Source organism: Armigeres subalbatus, chromosome 3 (genome assembly GCF_024139115.2).
Source record: "Armigeres subalbatus isolate Guangzhou_Male chromosome 3, GZ_Asu_2, whole genome shotgun sequence".
Classification (NCBI taxonomy): Eukaryota; Metazoa; Arthropoda; class Insecta; order Diptera; family Culicidae; genus Armigeres; species Armigeres subalbatus.
This window is the reverse complement of record NC_085141.1, coordinates 172,521,394-172,542,071: the sequence shown is the minus strand read 5'-3', so window position 1 is coordinate 172,542,071 and position 20,678 is coordinate 172,521,394. Positions and strand designations below refer to the sequence as shown.

Here is a 20,678-nt window from a genome sequence, read left to right as displayed (position 1 = left end):
TTTTCACATTTGATTACTTTCAGAATTAAAAATTGCCGGAAATTCTACGGAGTTTGTGAACAAAATCTTGGATATTATTAAAGCTGGACATAGCGTCAATATCGACAAAGTGCTGGAGGAGTTCTAAATTCGCCTTAGAGGGTATTGACGGAAGACGAAATGAAACGATTTGAATAATGAGACTGTAAGATAATATTAGATGTTAAGGCAAGAGACCATTTATAAACTTGTAATCACTAGCGTAGAAGCATCGCAGAGAACATTTGCATCTATATTTATGAATACTTCCCTCTTTTTGTATGACGCAAAAAGGAGCACAACATAGCCACTCGTCGGGACATCTGTCCACGTAAAATGATTGAAGTGGCTTATATCAGGGAACGAAATTATTGTTCTGTGACGATCCAACGTGACCCGAAGAGTCAGTGTAACTGGCTGATTGATTGTGGTGATATCTGGTAGCGGTTCAACCGGGTGATAGATTCAAGAAATTGTGGTAAATTTGAGCTCAGGACTATTTTGCACATAAGGTGAAAAGACATGCAAACAGTGCTCCTTACATTTTGCTGAGATTAGATGCTCGAAAAAAATTAAATTTAACGTTGTGTAACAATGTAATAACCTACTGTATTGAACGAATGGTGAATCGCTGCGTTGTAGATTTGAACCGCGAAAGGTTTGAATTCAACCAAATTCCAATATGGAATCAAGATTGATTGATAAACTGCTGATGGTAACATATGTACCTTATATATTCATATTATGAAGTATGGTTAAATATCAAGTTTGCATAATTATAACAGTAAGAAGATTTATTTTAACCAAGTCCGAGTGATAAATTTAAGCACAGTTGGTTCGAGTTTTATACAGTTGGCAAATCATTACTACTATTGATATTCACATTTAGTTGATCAATTTGTTGAAAAAAATAAGTCCAACACAACCATATTTTTGAACATATACAGTAGATAAGTAGTTTTTAGAAATTCATTTACTTCAAAAAAGTGAAAAAATGCGTTTTGTTCTGTAAATTACAGAGAGCTAATATTAAAAGTGTACCAATTATGGCTTAACAAGAGTGTGGAATGGCGAAGGACAGTTTTCACTTTTTTGGAAAATGCGTTTTTGGCTAGGAGAAAGTTGTTTCGTTCGCAGTGATGTCCGCCGGTTTCAGTGGTTTGCATAATCAAGTAGAAGATGCAAACATTTTCCGCATATTCGGCACAAATAGTTTATACCTTTCCGAAGTAGCGACAAACAGTTCCACCTTGCATTTATGATGTCATGCTGCTGAAACACTTTACTCACTTCCAAAAGCTGTAAACATTTTTATAACAGTCATTTTGTTCATGTTTCCATTTCTTTTTTTTTCTTTATATACAACATCTGTGATTATCTTTGTTAGTGGGTGTCTTTTTGTTTTCCCGTTTATAGAAGTAATTAGAAGTTAAGTTCATGAAATGTTTGCATAATGTTAAATTAGGCTTACCGAATCCAAAACCAATTGGCACGATTCAGACAGTACCAATTATTTGAAACAAAGTTACATAGGTTGTTCCTCAAATTGTATCTGATTCTCTGAACTTTCGACTTCCGAACCATTGTTTATTGCAGTTTATGCTACGATATTGTGTTTAGTTCACTGAGCTGGCCTCTTACTAACATAGGACCCGCATTTCACTCTGTATTTTGATCCGATTAAATATATCTGTTATCTATTATCCTCTCACTTTCACCTTTAAGTAAAGCCAAACGAGATTGCAGCAGTGAAAACACATGGCGCGTGGACTGAATGGAACAGAGAACACTAATCTTTTTTTAACGAAATCCATATTATAGGTACCTGCATGCTGAAAACAAGTAACAAAGCAGATTGATTGTAGTGATCTGTCGCTAGGATTAGTGTACACTGGTATAGGAATCTGGTCGAAAATACTACCTCATAATTGAAAAAGTAATGATAACGCGATAAAAAGAAGGTACCAAAAGTAATGTAAAACTTACTTACAAAGTATATAAACGAAAAATAAAAAAGAAAACAATAGTTTTGATCAGGCTTGAGAACATGTGAATTCGTTCCGGTGAACAGATTACGAGTATATGTAGATGCCATAATGAATGTGACGTTTTGAACGCACCAAACAAGACTTGACACTTTCTTAAACAGTTTTCCTTAGGGGAAACATATGCAGTTCGAACTAAATTTTCAAACCAATCACACCCAGCAGGTTTAACCTCTGAAGTATCTGTGGACCTTAACACTTACAATTAATATCATGTCTCCAATCGAGCGTCCAAGCATTGGCGACACTTAACCTTTGCTGTCGCCATATTTTCGCGCATAGTTCATATTTTCCGTAATGAATGATTCTATATTTCATACAAAAAAAAACGAAATCTGTAATAGCTGTGCTTATGTTATTTAAGATCCAACAAATATTTGAAATAAACAGTGGAAAACCTGACACAATACTGTTCTTTTTTATTACACGTGAACGAAATTCTATTTATCTTTGTTGGTTATCCACTCTGGAAGTTCATAGGTGGACCATATTTTCGTTACGAATTCTTGAAACGGTTTTCAGATCTCAGAATAAACCGGAATAAAACGCGAAATATTGGAACAGACTAAAACACGTGATCTTGTTATTTCAAGGTTATCTTTTTAATCAATACATATAACAACATAACATGAATTGTCAACTGGTGAGAATGATAAGAGCACCTACATTATTGGTGATGTAGATGGAAATGTCTTGCTTATATGGGTTGCCTCCTATGTAGCTTTAACTCCAACAGAGAATCACCCAACACAGCTCGATGTCCTTGCACTCTAGAATCCTCCTTACAACTGCCAGCAGTAATGGCTTTTCCTTACATGCATAGGGTGCGCAAGGGATTTCATAGACTGATCCATGTTATAGACTGATTCATACCACACATCTTCTCTCTTCTCTCATAATCAGTGCATAAAACTAAATCGCTCGCAAACTTACTCATTCGCTAATTTTTCAATTCCAACTATTCTGCACTTCGGGAAAAAACATGAAACCAATCATCACCGATGAGAATTGAAGGAAGATTGAGTAATGAAGAAAAGCCAAAATCGCGAACAAAAACAAAAGGAGACGGAATTTTAGCCCATCAACGACACTCGGCTCTGGAAAATAAAGTAAAGCACTCAAGTCGACGGGACAAGCGATAGTGGACGGAATCTCTTGCCAACGAAGATGAGAAAACCACAGCAACAGGGGCGAAGATGAATGCAACGATTCCTGTGAAAGACGCGATTAGTCAGCTATTGACCGACTCAATTGGCCTACAGAAAAAGAGGTTCGAACAGCTGTTTCTTAGTGTCAGCCGGGCCACCACCACCTTGGCATGATCTGCCTATCTGTTAGTACCGAAGCTTTATCACTGCTAGCGATCCAAACATCCATCCAATGCATGAAATCGAACAAAGTCCCAGGTGTTTGTTTGTTTGTTTTTTTTATTTATAATTCATCTGATATTCAACAGTCTTAATGAATAACATGAATATTAGCTTAAATTAGGTTCTGTCTTTTTAATCTATTCATTCACGAACTGGGATGTGGAAATTCCGAAATCGAATGCAGCTTCAATCGATGAAAACAAACGAATCATGGTACATATGGGCTGGTTATAACCAAATAGAGTGCGATGAAATCCAGTGTGCAGCATTGTCCGCTGTCTCAGCATTCTTCCAGGTACGCGGAATCCAACCAACGAAAGGAGATGGGAGCAATCGATTTCTCCATTCAGCAACTTTATAATAAAAGTAGCCTGCTAGGTATCAAGACCAAGCAATTGGCATCGTTCGGGATAGGCAGGAAGATTCGCGGGGTCCCGCCACGGAAGATGTCTCAATGCCAGCCTGATGAATCGTTTTTGGATACGCTCGATTCTCAGATTCCATGTTACGTCGTTCGGCGCCCATACGATGGATGAGCTTTCGAGAATTGGCCCTACAAGGGAGCAATACAGTGTCTTTAGACAATGTGGATCAGTGAATTCCTTTGCAATTTTAGTCACGAAGCCAAGTTGATGATTGGCTTTGAAAATGATCGACGCGTGAAAACTGAGCTTTGAATCCAATACAACGCCAAGATCTGTTATGTGGTCCAACCTATTGAGGCAGCAGTTATCGATGTAGTAATCAAATATTATCGGATCCTTAGAGCGATGGAAAATCATCACAGCACATTTTGGAACGCTGATCACAAGGTTATTTTCTTGACACCAGAGAGCAAACCTATTAATCAGCGTTTGTAGATGAGAGCAGTCTTCAATACAGCGCACTACCATGTATATTTTCAGATCATCGGCATAAATCAGCTTGCATCTAAGTCCAAGAGAAGTTGCTACGTCGTTGAAAAATATGACAAACAGTAACGGTCCCAGATTGCTTCCTTGTGGGACACCTGAAGAACAGGTGATCGGTGAAGAGATACCAGCTCTGTACTTAACGTACTGGCAGTATTCTGCCAGACAGGTATGATGTAAACCATGCAACAAGTCTATCCGAAACGCCCAATCGCGACAATTTCCGAAGGAGTATCTTGTGGTCAATTTTATCAAAAGCCGCTTTCAAATCCGTATATATAACGTCCACCTGCGCTTTTTCTTCCATTGCTGTCATACAAGTAGTCGTGAAATCAAGCAAGTTTGTACTAACGGATCTGCCGGGCATGGATCCATGTTGCTCGTTAGAGATATAAGCCTTCGTTGCGCGCAAAATGTAGTCACTAACCATGACTTCTAATAGCTTTGAAGCGGCACACAGACTAGTGATTCTAGGTAGTTTATGACATCACGACGATCTCCACTTTTGTGTACCGGAAACATATAAAAATGTTTCCAGCACATGGGAAAAACCCCACTTTCGAATGATTTGTTAAAAACAAAGGCAAGCGGTTCTGCAACAGCAGTAGCACAGCGACGAAGTATGGCAGCAGGAATACCATCCGGCCCAGGAGAAAAGGATTTTTTCAGCTTTTTAGCGGCTTGGATGACCATAGCAGGAGATATTTCAAAAGTATTCAGATCCACAGCGTCCAATGGAACGTTTGTCGTAGCAAGCTCAGCCTCAACGTCAGATGATTCCGTCTGGAAAACAGATGCGAAGTGTCTGGCGAATAGATCACACGCTTCAGATTCACTTGTCGACTCACTATCCTCATAAACCACATTAGGAGTGACAGACGTATTCTTCCTCTTACTATTAACGAAGCTCCAGAAAGATTTAGGTTCACGACGTAAATTATTCTGCACTCTTAGAACATGACTTTTATACAGTGCAGCATTCAACCGCCTGTAATCGTCACTAGCGCGTTTGAAATACAATCTTGCAAAGGTCGAATGATGAATTCTCAAGTAACGATGCCAACGTCTTCGACTGCGCTTTAGTTTTTTCAGTTGAGGCGTATTCCAGGGAGGTTTCCGGTTTCCTTTTCATAGGAGCATTTGCACTTAACCAATCACAGATTGCATCGCTGAATTTAACAGCCATATCATTCACATCCTCACTGTTGTAAATAAAACTCCATTCCAGACCAAACAGGTGAGCAGGGAGGAGGTCAAAGTCAATTTTGCGATAATTTAGTTTTTTCTCGAATCTATTTGCCTCTTGAAGAGGCAGTTGTCTGTTGCCAGAAACATCACAGCGGACGCTAAGTGGTGGATGGTGGAGATCGACTGGTAGCAAGGGATCTTCTGCAGCATGTACCAAAATACGACTGTGTATTGGAGCGAAAATCAAGTTGAGTGTACGGCCTAAACTGTTGAGTTGAACATTTGCTTGGAATAGGTTCAGGAAATCCATTCCATCTAGCAAAGCGGTTCCTGCTGGGGTCACAGAAGATGAATTGTCAGGACGGATTCCGTTCTCATCAATACACCAAGCAATTCGAGGTTGATTGTAATCACCACACACGAACACGATGTTATCATCGGACGCATTTTCGCAAAGCTCACGAACGGTGGAAATGTGCTCATCCATCAAGTCAGCATTTCGGCTTTTGTCCGGAGGAACATAGATAGCGCAAAACCGGAAACGAGTACCTCCAATGTTGGCAGCAACACACACCTGTTCAAGCCTACTACCATGACACGCAACAATTCGTGAACTGCAGTGTGTAACCTCTCATTTCGGTTTCATTTGTCCTCTTTATGATTTTTGTACATAATTAATTATTTAACTCTATGATGGTAAATTAACTTAAAAGAAATTAAAATTAGAACTAAGCATAAATTGAACTGAACCTAAAATAATAATTGAACTTGAAATAAAACATATATAAATATCGATACCCTTATCCACCTGAACACCCCAATTCCCCGATCAACACTGCACCCGTCATTATCAAGCCACAGTAAATCCTAACTGCCGTGCACGCTCCCACACACTGAGAGCGCACCCCATAAAACCGGTTGTCATCGCTGGAACCACGATCAGAAGGTAAACGACAGTGCGACAATTACAAGTTTTAAATTTGATAAGTGGTGTTTCTCCTCCTCCATTAGGGAACAAATTTGACCCGTACCAGTACAACTGAGTGGAAAAGTGCGCCTTTCGTTAAGGGCCAGAAAATCGCTGTTCGCGGGTGAGCATATCACCAAGAGTGCCCCATCCGTTGTGCCCTGAAGAAGAAACCGCCGGGGAGAGTGAAGAAACGCTAGAAGAAGCCGCCGGTTGTGATTAAGCTCGGCAGATCAGTGATAGTGACCAAGGAACCGTTTTTGATTCGTCCGGTTGCTTCACCGCCCTCGCAAGAACAGAGCCGACTAGTGTGCCACGTTTTCGGCGGAACCGTGTGTGCTGCGCTTCGTCCGGTTAGTTGCCCCTCCGCCAAATAAAAGCCAGCTGGTGTATTACGTTTTCGACAAGCGGCTTTTGTGTGTAAAGCAAAAGAACAAAGACGAGCCTCCCAGCTATGACAGCGGACACTAGGTTCATGTGTTCAGGACACCGCCATCGCTTAACTCGGAAGTCATCGTGCCAAGGACCGCCTAAAGGTTCCATTCATCTTCAGATGGACTGGTAATATGTAATACCCTCCCATTTATCCCTTTCCGCATCCATTCCTAAGAATGTACCAAAAGTATGATAATTAAGAATATAATTAAATAATGTTAAGTTAAATTATCTGATTTGTTTAAAATTTATTCAACGCATTCCTTTTTCTCTCTACTCTTTCGAACTGTTCACCTTGGTTTTTTAAAGGGAAGCTTATCCGACCAATTTCCCAAAGGAGCCATAGCAGACGACCCTGACAAAGTAAGTAAGCCACGGCCTATCTAAAGAAATATATTACAAATGGCGCTCAACGCAAAACTAAAGAAAAGGCTTCCATTTTGACTCAAAGGTGGAACCCTTTTCAATTGTGCTCAGGAGGAATTGGTATCCTTTCTCCCAATTGTTCTTTTCAATCGTGAATGGGTTGTGATCAGAATAGTATTGGCATCAGTGAAAGTGAATACTCTTGGAATTGTTCGGATGATGATAAATGCTAAATTCAATTGATTTTTCTTTCTAATCATCGTCAGAAATTTAACCTTTTGTTCTTGATAATGCTTTTATATAATTAGTTTAATTAGTAGAGATTAATGAACATTTAGTAATAAACTTTCATTTGAAATTTACACTGTGGTTCAAAAGTCAATTTTTTCATAAATTATTTCTTTTTTTAGTTTTAAAACATTGAATTTTGATAGATTATAATATTTTTCGCATTTTCCTGTTAATTATGTTTCTTTTTTTTCTCGATATGTACCGTTATCATTATTTAGATTAGTTCGGATTTAATTGGCGCTCAAGCGTGCAGTCTTCCCAGAATTATGCACACGTGGATGGATAATAGCCACTTTTGCTGTATATTTTTCTTAAGCTTCGGCGTTTTTGTATATTTTATTTCTATGGAATTGTAAAAGTTGTTCGTTAATTTGATTTAAGTTTAAATTTACTTTCATTTGGTATTTTTTTTACATTTTCTTGTTTTTTCCATAAATTTGGACACCCACAGAAGAGAAATGGCGGAAGCACTTGGAGAATACACACAAGCATCCGAAAAGATTCTTGAAGGGTACCACAGCTTGAGGGTAGATCATTTAGCTTCCGATGAATTGGAATTTGAATTAGACATTCGCTCGATAGTAATTCGAGATGACCCCACATACTCGAGGAGGCGAAGATGCCTTCGGGATCTTTTGAAGAGTGAACGGGAGAGCAATAAGTTAGTAGAAGCGCAGCTTGAGGTAAATTGGGAAGAAACCATTCAGTCATGCCGACGATATTACGACGAGATTTCTGCGGGTCTCCAGCAAAATGATAAGAATTTGAAAGTAAGAGGTCAAACAAAACTTTTGCATTTTGGGCATCGAATTATCCTTTTGGTAAATAATGTTGGGAATTCAGGGGAAGCAGAAAGCTTTTTGAAAGCGATGCTTATTGACGTTGTTAAGCTGTTAACGAAGTACTACTATGCTGGCCCTGTGGTATCCGAAACGGTTAATCGTAATAATTTGGAAGATCATACTCTGGTAGATCTGTTCCGCTCTGATGGAGATTGCTCAGTCCAACCTTCGCAAAACATAGCGACAGGTACAGGAGTGTCAGAAGTAGAAGCCAGACATCTGGAGAATGTTCCTTCGAGTTCGCAGTTTGAAAGTAGTGATTTCGTGCGTTCTTTACTAGCTCGTGTCAAAGAGCTTGAAGCGGAGCTGGCTAGCAGAGATCAGCCGCGCGAAAAACAGTCGCAACAGAATGAATCTGTGGTTCTGAGTGGAATCCAACAGTCGATGGCTAATGCACGACACGAGTTTCCTGGTTTTTCTAATCAGCTTCCGCACTCAGTTTCTTTAGTACACTCGCAGATCCCAAGCAGTCATAGTTCTTCTATTGGGGCTTTAAGGCCAGCCACTAATGTCACTTTCTCGCTTCCTCAATGTTATCCCACCCGCAGCCCCAGTGGTCTTCTTCGTGGCAGCATCACCTTCAGAACACTGGAGCCCCGCCTTTGAATACTACAAGTACTGTCAATCCGTGGCAAGGAATCCCAACAATCGGAAGTGTGCCAGTCACAACCCCTTGGCAAAGTGCCTCAGCGTTTAGCAACGCAACGATTTCCAATCCCTGGGTTGCAAATCCTGTAATCAATTATGGACAGTCGTCCAATCCGTGCACAGGAACCTCAGGTCCGAGTTCAAACTCATACGCGAATCCTTCGTTTGCCACTTTTAATCCAATCCTGCCAGGTAATCAGGTGCGCCATAGCCTACCTGTATCCAAGTGGACAATCTCCAAGTACGATGGAGAGGATCAAGGTTTGAAATTAAACCAATTCTTAGGAATGGTTCATGCTATGGCTGTTGCTGAGCACGTTTCGGATGTTGAGCTATTTGAATCGGCTATCCACCTTTTCAAAGGGCCTGCTTTACAATGGTACATGACCATGCGCACTTCAGGTCGTTTGGGGAGTTGGCAGCATTTGGTTCTAGAGCTTAGGAAAACTTTCATGCATCCTGATCTAGACACGCTGATAAAAATGAAAGTATATCAGCGCCGTCAGTCTCGAAACGAAACTTTTCTACAGTATTACCACAGCATGGAGGAGCTCTTCGGAACCATGAGCACTCCGCTGCCAGATTTAGAAAAGTGCAAATTCTGTTGCAGAACATGCGGATAGATTACAAGAAGCAACTGAATTTCCTTCCCATAGCTGATCTTCCGACTTTAGTATCCGCAGGTCAGAAGATAGATGCGGTAAACTTCTCGGTTTACCAAAAGGTTTTTGGATCAGAGAAGTCAGTGAACGTTGTTGAGAGTTCTGAACCCAACACTAAGCCAAAAAAAGACTTATCTAAGGATAGTCAAAGTCAACCATCTTCGTTGCAACAGCCGTCACCCAGGAACAATGTCAAGCCAAAGCCTGCTCAATCCCAGCTGAATCAAAGAAGTTCCCAGTTCGGAGCTACTCCTTCTCGTGGCTCCGCGCGTACACTCACCACGTTGGAAGAAATGATCGAGTTTCATCAACCGCTGTCCCGGCGTCATTGTTTCAATTGTGGCAAGTTTGGACATCAGATGGATCGATGCATACTTCCTAAAGGAGTTCTTTGTGAGAATTGTGGTTTCCGGGTTATCCGTCGAATAATTGCCCATTCTGCATAAAACGCCTTAGCAGCGAGCCAAACCGCCGCTCGCTGAATCCAAACTCTCAGGCGTAAACCTTTCTCCATACTTCGAACCAGCTGCGGAAACTCTTTATCCGAGAGCTCCGGTTTCGTATAGTATTTCATATCCGCTCCCTAATGATAATCGTCCATATACGTCCGTAAAGGTGTATGGAGTAAAGTTCCGTGCCCTCCTTGACAGTGGAAGTAACCTTACACTAATCAATGATTCGATTTACCACGCCCTCAAACCGAAGCGAATATTTCAGCTTCGAAATCCTCTAAACTTGCGCACGGCCAGTGGTGAAACGCTCAGTGTGCGTGGACAAGTTTTCTTGCCGTTTACATGGAACGGCATTACAAAGGTAGTTCCGACTCTGGTCATCCCCAATCTAGCGATCAACTGTATTTGCGGCATGGACTTCTGGAAAACTTTCCACATCCAGCCGACCATTACCGATTGCGCTATAGTTGAGGATGATAGAGAGAACGAAAGTCCTAAGCCATTACCTTCAGCATCTGTGCTGACAGCGTCTGAGCAGCGGACGATAGAAGCGATCAAACAGTTGTTCATACCAGCTTGCCCAGGGAGACTTTCTACCACACCACTGGCGGAGCATAAAATAGAAATTTCCGAAGAATGGCGGAAAAAGCCTCCAGTTAGACAGTTTCCGTACGTAATGTCTCCTAAAACGCAAGGTTTGGTGGCAGAGGAGTTGCAAAGGCTGCTTAACGCAGGCATTATCGAGCCTAGCAACTCTGACTGGTCACTAAACTGCGTACCAGTTGTAAAACCACATAAGGTTCGGCTTTGTTTAGATGCGCGCAAAATTAATGAACGAACTGTTCGTGATGCTTACCCCTACCGCACCCGTGTCGAATATTAGGCCAGCTACCAAAGGCGAAGTACCTATCGACAATCGATTTGTCAGAGGCTTTCCTTCAAGTACCATTGGAGAAGTCCTCGCGAAGGTACACTGCCTTTAGCGTGCAAGGTAAGGGGTTGTTCCAATACACCAGAATGCCTTTTGGCCTGGTTAACAGCCCTGCCACCCTGGCTCGACTGATGGACCAGGTTCTTGGCCACGGTGTATTGGAACCGTATGTCTTCGTTTACCTTGACGACATAGTCTTGGTAACGGAGACATTCGAGCATCACGTCCAGTTACTTCGCGAAATTGCGCGCAGACTGAACAAAGCCAACCTCATGATTAACCTCGAAAAGTCTCAGTTTGGGGTACCGGAAATTCCCTTCTTAGGATATCTCCTCAGTTCAGAAGGTCTTCGTGGAAATCCGGACAAAATCCGGCCGATTGTCGAATATGAAAGGCCGAACACGATTACCAAACTAAGGAGATTCCTAGGGATGGTGAATTATTATCGGCGGTTCATCCCAAACTTCAGTGAGACCTGCGGGCCTCTGTCGGATCTCCTGAAAACTAACACCAAGGTCATCGGCTGGAACGAGGCCGCAGAGGGAGCATTCTGTGGCATAAAGGCGAAGCTCATCTCGGCACCGATTCTGGGAAGCCCCGATTTTTCTCGTGAGTTTGTCATTCAGACAGATGCGAGCGATGTAGCTGTGGCTGGGGTACTAACTCAGCAGCAAGAGGATGGTGAACGGGTCATATCTTATTTTTCCCGGAAGCTCACCACCCCACAAAAAAACTACCACGCTGCAGAGAAAGAAGCCCTTGCAGCTCTTCTCTCAATTGAAGCGTTTCGAGGATACATTGAGGGCTATCACTTCACCCTGGTGACAGACTCGTCGGCGCTGACTCACATCCTTAAGACTAAATGGAAAGTTGGTTCCCGTTGTAGCCGGTGGAGCTTGGACTTTCAGCAATTCGACATGACAGTGGTTCATCGAAAGGGCAAAGAAAATGTCGTACCGGATGCACTGTCACGAAGTATTGCTGTAGTCCAAGCTTCGGCAGCCTCAGCGTGGTACACTTCTCTTATGGAAAAGGTCAACAGTCGCCCAGACGATTTTGTCGATTTCAAGGTCGAGAACGGCAGATTGTACAAATTTATAACTGCCAAAAATGTACCGTACGACTCTCGGTTTGAGTGGAAGGAAGTTCTTTCTACCGACGAAGTTCCCGATGCGTTGAAAAAAGCTCATGATGACCAGTTTCATCCAGGATTCGATAAAACCCTAGCTCGAATCAACCAGCGCTATTACTGGCCTAAAATGGCAAAGGACATTCGAGCCTACATACAGGCTTGCCGCACCTGCAAGGAGGTCAAGCCCTCATATGTCCAGACTACTCCAGAAATGGGTAAGATGCGATGTGCATCCCGGCCGTGGCAGATCATTTCAATGGATTTTGTGGGTCCTCTGCCACGTAGCCGAATGGGAAACCAACACATTCTAGTCATATGCGACTATTTCTCCAAGTGGGTGATTATTCATCCTGTGAAGAAGCTCGAGAGTTCAGCCATGTGTGTGATTTTAAAGAACCAGTGGTTCTATAAGAATTCTGTCCCTGAAATCATCATCACAGACAATGGCAGCCCATTCGTATCGAAGGAGTTCAAAGGACTTCTAGAGAACTTCAAAATCACACACTGGCTGAACTCCCGATATCATTCCCAATCAAATCCAGTCGAACGTGTTAACAGGACAATAAATGCGGCAATACGCACGTACGTCCAGCAAGACCAACGCGTATGGGATACGAAGATCCCGGAGATAGAGCTGATGTTAAATACCAGTGTCCATTCGACCACTGGATTTACTCCGTACTTTATCACCCACGGACACGAGCTAGCGGAACAGGGGTCTGATCATCGTCTTTCTCGTCACGGCGAAGAGCTATCTGTGGAAGAAAGAGAGGAACGACGTAAGCAATTGTTTTCCAAGATTCATGAAATCGTTCTTAAGAACCTGGAAAAATCTCATGACGTGTCTCGGAATCGCTATAATTTGCGAAACCGCACTTTCGCGAAATCCTTTTCGGTAGGACAACTCGTCTACCGAAAGAATATGAAGCAGTCATCTGCAATCGAAAATTACAACGCCAAACTTGGGCGGCAGTATTTACCCTGTAAAGTGAAGGCAAATTGGCTCGTCTTCCTATGAATTGGAAGACCTAAGTGGAAAAATTTAGGAGTATGGCCAGGCGTTCACTTAAAACCCGGGTGACACTAAAACAACGGGATTATAAGATCATCTGTCTTCCACTGAAGCTGCTCCTTACATTTCCCGATCAAATAACCACTGCAAAGACCGTATACTTACCTGTAATTATGCCTTCATTGATGCCTTGTCGGTGCCCTCGTCAGAGCGAATGTTGTTTTTAATTTCTACCGTACACTTACCTGTAAACATGCCGTCATTGATGCATTGCCGGAGTCGTCGTCAGAGCCAAGCTAGTTGGTTGTATTTCTTCCTCCTCATCCTCACGTTCTTCTTTTTCTTATTCCCTTTACCATTTTGAGAGAGATCCCAGGGTCGGACTAAGGGAATGTTTACAAATTTAGTAACGCCTCCCCAGGTGGCGAATTTCTTTCGATAAATTTAAATTCGTGAACGGGAAATCTAATGCGAGATCGCTAACTTCCCCAACATATTTATTATAAGGGTACCCTAGAATCGTTATTTAATAAAAAGGTGTGTAGGTATGAATGAAACAGTTGTTTTGGTGTGCCAGCTTTTTTTGAGCCAAGCAACTATTGAATGAGTTGCGAATGTATGAAAGTATTGGAATGAATGGTGGGGGTATGAATGAGTGAATGAATGAGTAGCTTCTATTCCCGAATTGATTTTCGGCGATAATTAAACGCGAATGATGAGATTACCACATGTTTCTTTCTCTTCTATTAGTAAACTAAGATTTAGAAGTAAGTCATCAAGTTGTTAAAAATGAAGGATAATTATTTCTGAAGGTTGAGAAGTGAAGGAATTTTCACAACGTATTTATTCTGACGACCACTAAATTACCAAAGGACATCACTTTCTGATTCGCTATTCTGATACAACACAGTATTTTTCCCGTTATGTCCACCCATGATATGCAGAAAGTACAATGGTTAGGCTCGCGGTGTTATTTCACGTAATTTGAAGGAAAAGAGCCTCCATTCTTTGCGATCAATCATTGCGCCAAATTATAACTGAAATAGCAGGGTAGAGAGCCACTGTATGAGAACTAGCATCCACTATTTTGTTACGATTTTAAGAAGCAGCAAACAGGACAATTCCTTGTTCGCAGTTTCACTTCTTCAAATCGATCCAAAATTGTGAAGACTAACCTCTCCCAGTAATTTCTTCGAACTTGGACGGAGAATATAAATCTCGAAAAGAAGAGCTCTCCAAGAGAAAAATCACTTTTCCAGATTCGAAACTCTTACAACTAAAAAGAATTACTGCGATTTGTTTATCCTGGGTGGAAATATGATTGTAGGTTCGACAACCAGAACTCCTGACCTGACCTGAGTGGACAGTCTCTATTGTTAAATGTTTAGCAATTTCGCGAAACAGAGCTCCTCTTCATGGAAAAATCGTTTCGCCAAATTGAAGAACGTTCAACAAGAGGAGGGCCACGCTTAAGTCCTATATTGAAATCCTTTTAGTGGACAGTCTCTATTGTTAAATGTTTAGCAATTTTTCGAAACAGAGCTCCTCTTCATGGAAAAATCGTTTCGCAAAATTGAAGAACGTTCAACAAGAGGAGGGCCACGCTTAAGTCCTATATCGACATCCTTTTAGTGGACAGTCTCTATTATTGAATGTTTAACAATTTTGCGGAACAGAGCTCCTCTTCAGGGAAAAATCAATTCGCAAAATTTAATGAACGCTCAACAAGAGGAGGGCCACGTATAAGTCCTCTCTGTGGACAGTCTCTATTATTGAATGTTATGTGATTTTATGGGCAGTGCTTTTCCTCAAGAAAATATCCCAATAAATCAATCAACATTCAACAAGAGGAGGGCCGCAGAGATCCATAAAATCTTTCCCATTCTTCCCTGAAAAAAAAACCAATGGTTTTTATTATGGAGAGAGGGATGAATGTAACCTCTCATTTCGGTTTCATTTGTCCTCTTTATGATTTTTGTACATAATTAATTATTTAACTCTATGATGGTAAATTAACTTAAAAGAAATTAAAATTAGAACTAAGCATAAATTGAACTGAACCTAAAATAATAATTGAACTTGAAATAAAACATATATAAATATCGATACCCTTATCCACCTGAACACCCCAATTCCCCGATCAACACTGCACCCGTCATTATCAAGCCACAGTAAATCCTAACTGCCGTGCACGCTCCCACACTGAGAGCGCACCCCATAAAACCAGTTGTCATCGCTGGAACCACGATCAGAAGGTAAACGACAGTGCGACAATTACAAGTTTTAAATTTGATAAGTGGTGTTTCTCCTCCTCCATTAGGGAACAAATTTGACCCGTGCCAGGACAACTGAGTGGAAAAGTGCGCCTTTCGTTAAGGGCCAGAAAATCGCTGTTCGCGGGTGAGCATATCACCAAGAGTGCCCCATCCGTTGTGCCCTGAAGAAGAAACCGCCGGGAGAGTGAAGAAACGCTAGAAGAAGCCGCCGGTTGTGATTAAGCTCGGCAGATCAGTGATAGTGACCAAGGAACCGTTTTGATTCGTCCGGTTGCTTCACCGCCCCTCGCAAGAACAGAGCCGACTAGTGTGCCACGTTTTCGGCGGAACCGTGTGTGCTGCGCTTCGTCCGGTTAGTTGCCCCTCCGCCAAATAAAAGCCAGCTGGTGTATTACGTTTTCGACAAGCGGCTTTTGTGTAAAGCAAAAGAACAAAGACGAGCCTCCCAGCTATGACAGCGGACACTAGGTTCATGTGTTCAGGACACCGCCATCGCTTAACTCGGAAGTCATCGTGCCAAGGACCGCCTAAAGGTTCCATTCATCTTCAGATGGACTGGTAATATGTAATACCCTCCCATTTATCCCTTTCCGCATCCATTCCTAAGAATGTACCAAAAGTATGATAATTAAGAATATAATTAAATAATGTTAAGTTAAATTATCTGATTTGTTTAAAATTTATTCAACGCATTCCTTTTTCTCTCTACTCTTTCGAACTGTTCACCTTGGTTTTTTAAAGGGAAGCTTATCCGACCAATTTCCCAAAGGAGCCATAGCAGACGACCCTGACAAAGTAAGTAAGCCACGGCCTATCTAAAGAAATATATTACAAGTGTCGGTCTGCTACAGCTATCAGTACACCACCAAAAGAACGCTTATCACTGTTCAGTGGGCTCCGATCACACCGATAGACGTTGAAAGAGGTACTAAACACCTGCAGCGAGTTGATGCTGTTGTCTAAACCAGTCGTAATTACAGTCGATCGAAGCAAGGAAAATGTCGTCTAATTTAGTCCTCAATTCTTTGATATTTTGGTAATACATCGAACCACGAGCAACATCCTTACGGCTAGTAGACGCACATCCTGGTGACGACCCCAATACCATAGATGACTGACAAACACCCATAAGCATAGACGTTGAAAATCAGCGATCGGTCGAAAGTTGAGGAAGCGAATAATTCGAAACGGATGAGTACTTGCCTGCGCTCGGAGAGCGGAAGCCCCATCCTCCGATCTCAAACACAAGACCGGGATGACTGCTGGACGCTGGAAATGCCCATTTTCGAACAAATCGGCGCATTTATCGCACATCCAAAACAGATTTTTCTTATGCGAGTGAAATAGTTCGTCATTGCGCGTGTAACACCACCAGAGCAAGTATTCATATGAAATGATTCTCCACAGTAGCCCCGACAGCGAACAACATCAATACCAGTAATGGGATCGACACATTTTGCGCATAATTTTGCCATGCCGTCGACCGCCTTCGAATAGGCAACGTGAGCGCGTGTATGTCAAAAGCTTGTCTATGGAGCTTAGCGCTGAATATGTTCAGTAGTTTCCGATGTATTCTGGTAGATGGCGCTTTTGCACAAATCGTAGAGCGTGAGGGCAGGGAGCTTTTTGATTTATTATGGTAGTACGGGTAGTGCACAAATCGAAACACTTCACAAACACGTTTTTCGACGACCGACCGACAAAACAGAAAAAAACATCCAACTACCGATACACTAACGCGATAAAAGAGCACACAAAAACGAAATAATAGATTCAAAAAAACAGTTAAAATCGGGAATATATCAAGAGGTAAAAGTCCGCACGTCATATAACATAGCAGTGATGCCAGATACAGATAGTGTGTGAGACGCCAATTCCATAACATTCGCTCAACTGTTATATCGTCTACTCCGCAATAACTGGGACATAACAAGTTTCCCGGACGACCGGATGCATGGTATCTCAGTGAAGGCGCCCAAAACTGAGACCGACTGTATGCGGCAAGTGGCGAGGCATCATGCTGCTGTATAATGCTTGTCTTCAAGGTTCCATGCAAAGTGATCCCAGAACAAATCCAGGAGAATATCCGAGTCTCCAACGGCAGCAGGTCGGGTTGTATGTGGGAAGATCCTATGTGTCTATATTGTCACGCTCCTTATCATTCTGGAGCTAAGGATTGGAGGAGGATTTTTCAGCTAATAAATTGGCTTATTCAGCTTAAATTGTTTGTTGGGTGGGCATCGTCCTGGATGCAGATCTTTCAAGTCGGTGCTTTGCATCAATTGGTGTGCACATTACCCACAAATAACTTGGTAAGTTAAATGTAATTTGGATTATCTGACCGAATTTCAAAAATTGAAAACAGATCACTGCTTAGTCCTCACAGCAGCACACCGCAGAAATTACTATTCGACACCTTGTCTATCCAACCACTCTGCATTGCTCCAGCTCTAGTTACCCCACATTGAGAGCGACCAGCCACTCCAAGTAGCGTGGCCATCGTAAGTTACGCCCTACATATTTACATCGCGGTCTTCCAGATCTCCCTCTAATACCTCACCGCGGATTTCATAGCACGATCACCCTGATCCGTTTCCAACTTATCATTGCGCGGTGATACCAATCTGCTTTTAAATTTAATTACGTGGTCATTCCAGACCGCTGCCTGCATTACATTGCGCGGTCCTCTAGATCCACTTCCCAAATTTCATCGTGCGATCATCCCGATCCGCATCCTAGATTCTATTGCGCGGTCATCCTGATCCGCTTCCTGAATTTCATTGCGCGGTTATCCCGATCCGCTTCCTACATTCAATCGCGCGGTCATCCCGATGCACTTCCTAAATTTCATTGCGCGGTCATCCCGATCCGCTTCCTACATTCCATAGCGCGGTAATCCCGATCTGCTTTCTAAATTCCATTGCGCGATTATCCCGATCCATGTTATAGACTGATTCATACCACACATCTCCTAACACTCCTGCTCAACTGCTCAACCCCTGTAGTAACCCAGCCCAATGCTAGCACAGTGCTTCCAAAAAACAGCCACGAATAGACTCTTAAGGCCCCTACGCAATAGAGCGGAACGGCCACGGAAACGGAAAAATTGACAGTTAGTCCATATATTGTCTGTCAAATTTTCCGTTTCCGTCGCTGTTGAATTGCGTTTGGAGCTATCATCTCCAACTCTTTTCCATCCGCAAGTTTGATAACGTTCCTTCGTTGTTTAATGCTTGTAAAAAATTTTCCGATATAAAATTACGTGATGCTCCAGAATATATCATCCATCTCTGATCCGCATGCTGTAATTCGACTGCAGAGAAACAGATCGATCGACTAAGACCAGTCTTCTCCTGAATCGCGATCTTCACACTCATTTTTCGCACTAGACGCACTAGACATGTATGATTTTGAACGATAACAGCCTTTATCTTTCGATGAATTTTTGAGATTTATATATCAATCGACTCGGAAACTATCCAGCAATTTGTCAATTTCATTGAAACTTTTGATTATTAACGATTAGCTATTAGAAATTTCAATTCTTGTCCTACTCAGTGAAAATATCAGAATCAACCAATCCCGTTCCTCCACAGAATCCACGGAGAGCGGTCAGAAAGATGGCAGTCAAGGCGGTGTTTGCTGCATCTGTAGCGGCTCAGCGGCAAACAGACTATCGTCGGCGTCATCGTTTGTCGCATGGTTCAGTAGGGTAACGGTACCAATATTGGAGGTATTAGTAGATCCACAAGAGAAAATATTTTTTTAAAATTGATAATTATGGGAAATTTGAAGCTTAAATATCTTAGTCAATAGAAAAACTAATAAATTTGCTAACAAAAATGAGATAGATGTCATTTAACATCAACAATTACGAAATATTGCTTGCACCACTATGGGTAAACTGTTCGTTTAGTGGAGGTAAAAATTAATTTTGGTTCCCATAGTGGTGCTATCCATTGGTTTCTTATGAGACTCGCCACTCGCCACAGACTTGGTACAGTTGCACCACTATAGGTGCAAGGGAGTCAATTTTGTTAAGGAAAATCATTGTTTTCAATAGTTTTCCAAGCGAAATATTAGGATAAGTTGCATTTAACAGGATATTTAAAGCACGACGCATCAAATGAAACCATCGTAAAGTGTATAAATACGATAAATGTCGTTAAAACCCCACTACCTCCACTATTGGTGCTACCTCCACTAAGGGTACGGTTACCCTATCTGGATTTGTTGCAGTTAATTTGATAGGCGCATTATTCGAAATTAATCGGTTCTTTTAAGAACCTCAATTTTCCAAAAGAAAAGGTTGAGCAGAATACATTTTCATCAAAGACAAAAATCACCATCGCTTAGCCACAGCGGCAGCAGAATCACAAGCGCGCGTCGGACTATTGAGTGGTTGCTGTTAGTGATTCGAAAGGCGCATTATTTATATTATTCGGTTCTTCTCAGTGTAGCATCTAAGTAACCATTTGTTATGACATAACTGACCATCATCTGGAAAATATATCATTATCTGTCCAACCCTCTACAAGTGTAGTTCACTCTTCTACATTTGGCGACGAGGTGTGAAAATTATAACTATAATTAATATCGGCTTATTATAACGGAAGCTTTGCCCGTGCAATCATCGCTAAAGAAGATTGTGAATACGAATTTATCGAAGATCTCATGAAACCGAACTCATTATCAAGGTAGAATCTAGAACAGAAAACTAACGTTCCACAAACACATCACACGGAAAGTAGCCCAAAGATGGCGTGGCCGATGGTATGCTCATCATAGCCATTTTTCGTTATACGTAGAATTTGATGTTCATTTGTTAGTATTCGTCTGGTAGTTTTGTACAGAAACAATGTTTTACTTAGAAATATGCAACTAGAAATTCAGGATGCAGTACGATGTCTGAATGTATAAAGATACTCAGAGCTTCGGATCCTGAAAGTTGATATTTCAGTACACTATATGAAAAAAAGAAAGCTGTTGAGACCTAAATGGTGCTCAAAGCAGGAAAGTTTGGGTTGTCTTTTGTAGAAATGGTTCTTCAATACAACAGAAACCAAACAGATTTGAATATAGTACTAAAATAGGAGATACGTGGAACTATACATATATACCTGTATTCAAAA

The 20,678-nt window shown here is 41.7% G+C and overlaps 1 protein-coding gene across 5 annotated transcripts in view; it reads left to right on the top strand.

Moving 5' to 3' along the window:
• LOC134219278 (protein CREBRF homolog) overlaps positions 1-2,470 on the top strand; it is a 62,416-nt gene extending 59,946 nt beyond the window's left edge. For all 5 annotated transcript variants that reach the window (XM_062698001.1, XM_062698005.1, XM_062698003.1 and 2 more), the window contains exon 6: positions 24-2,470. In XM_062698001.1, the coding sequence (XP_062553985.1) occupies positions 24-127 (104 nt within the window). In that variant the 3' untranslated portion in view covers positions 128-2,470. The remainder of the gene's footprint in view (positions 1-23) is intronic.
• Positions 2,471-20,678: the final 18,208 nt, after the last annotated feature.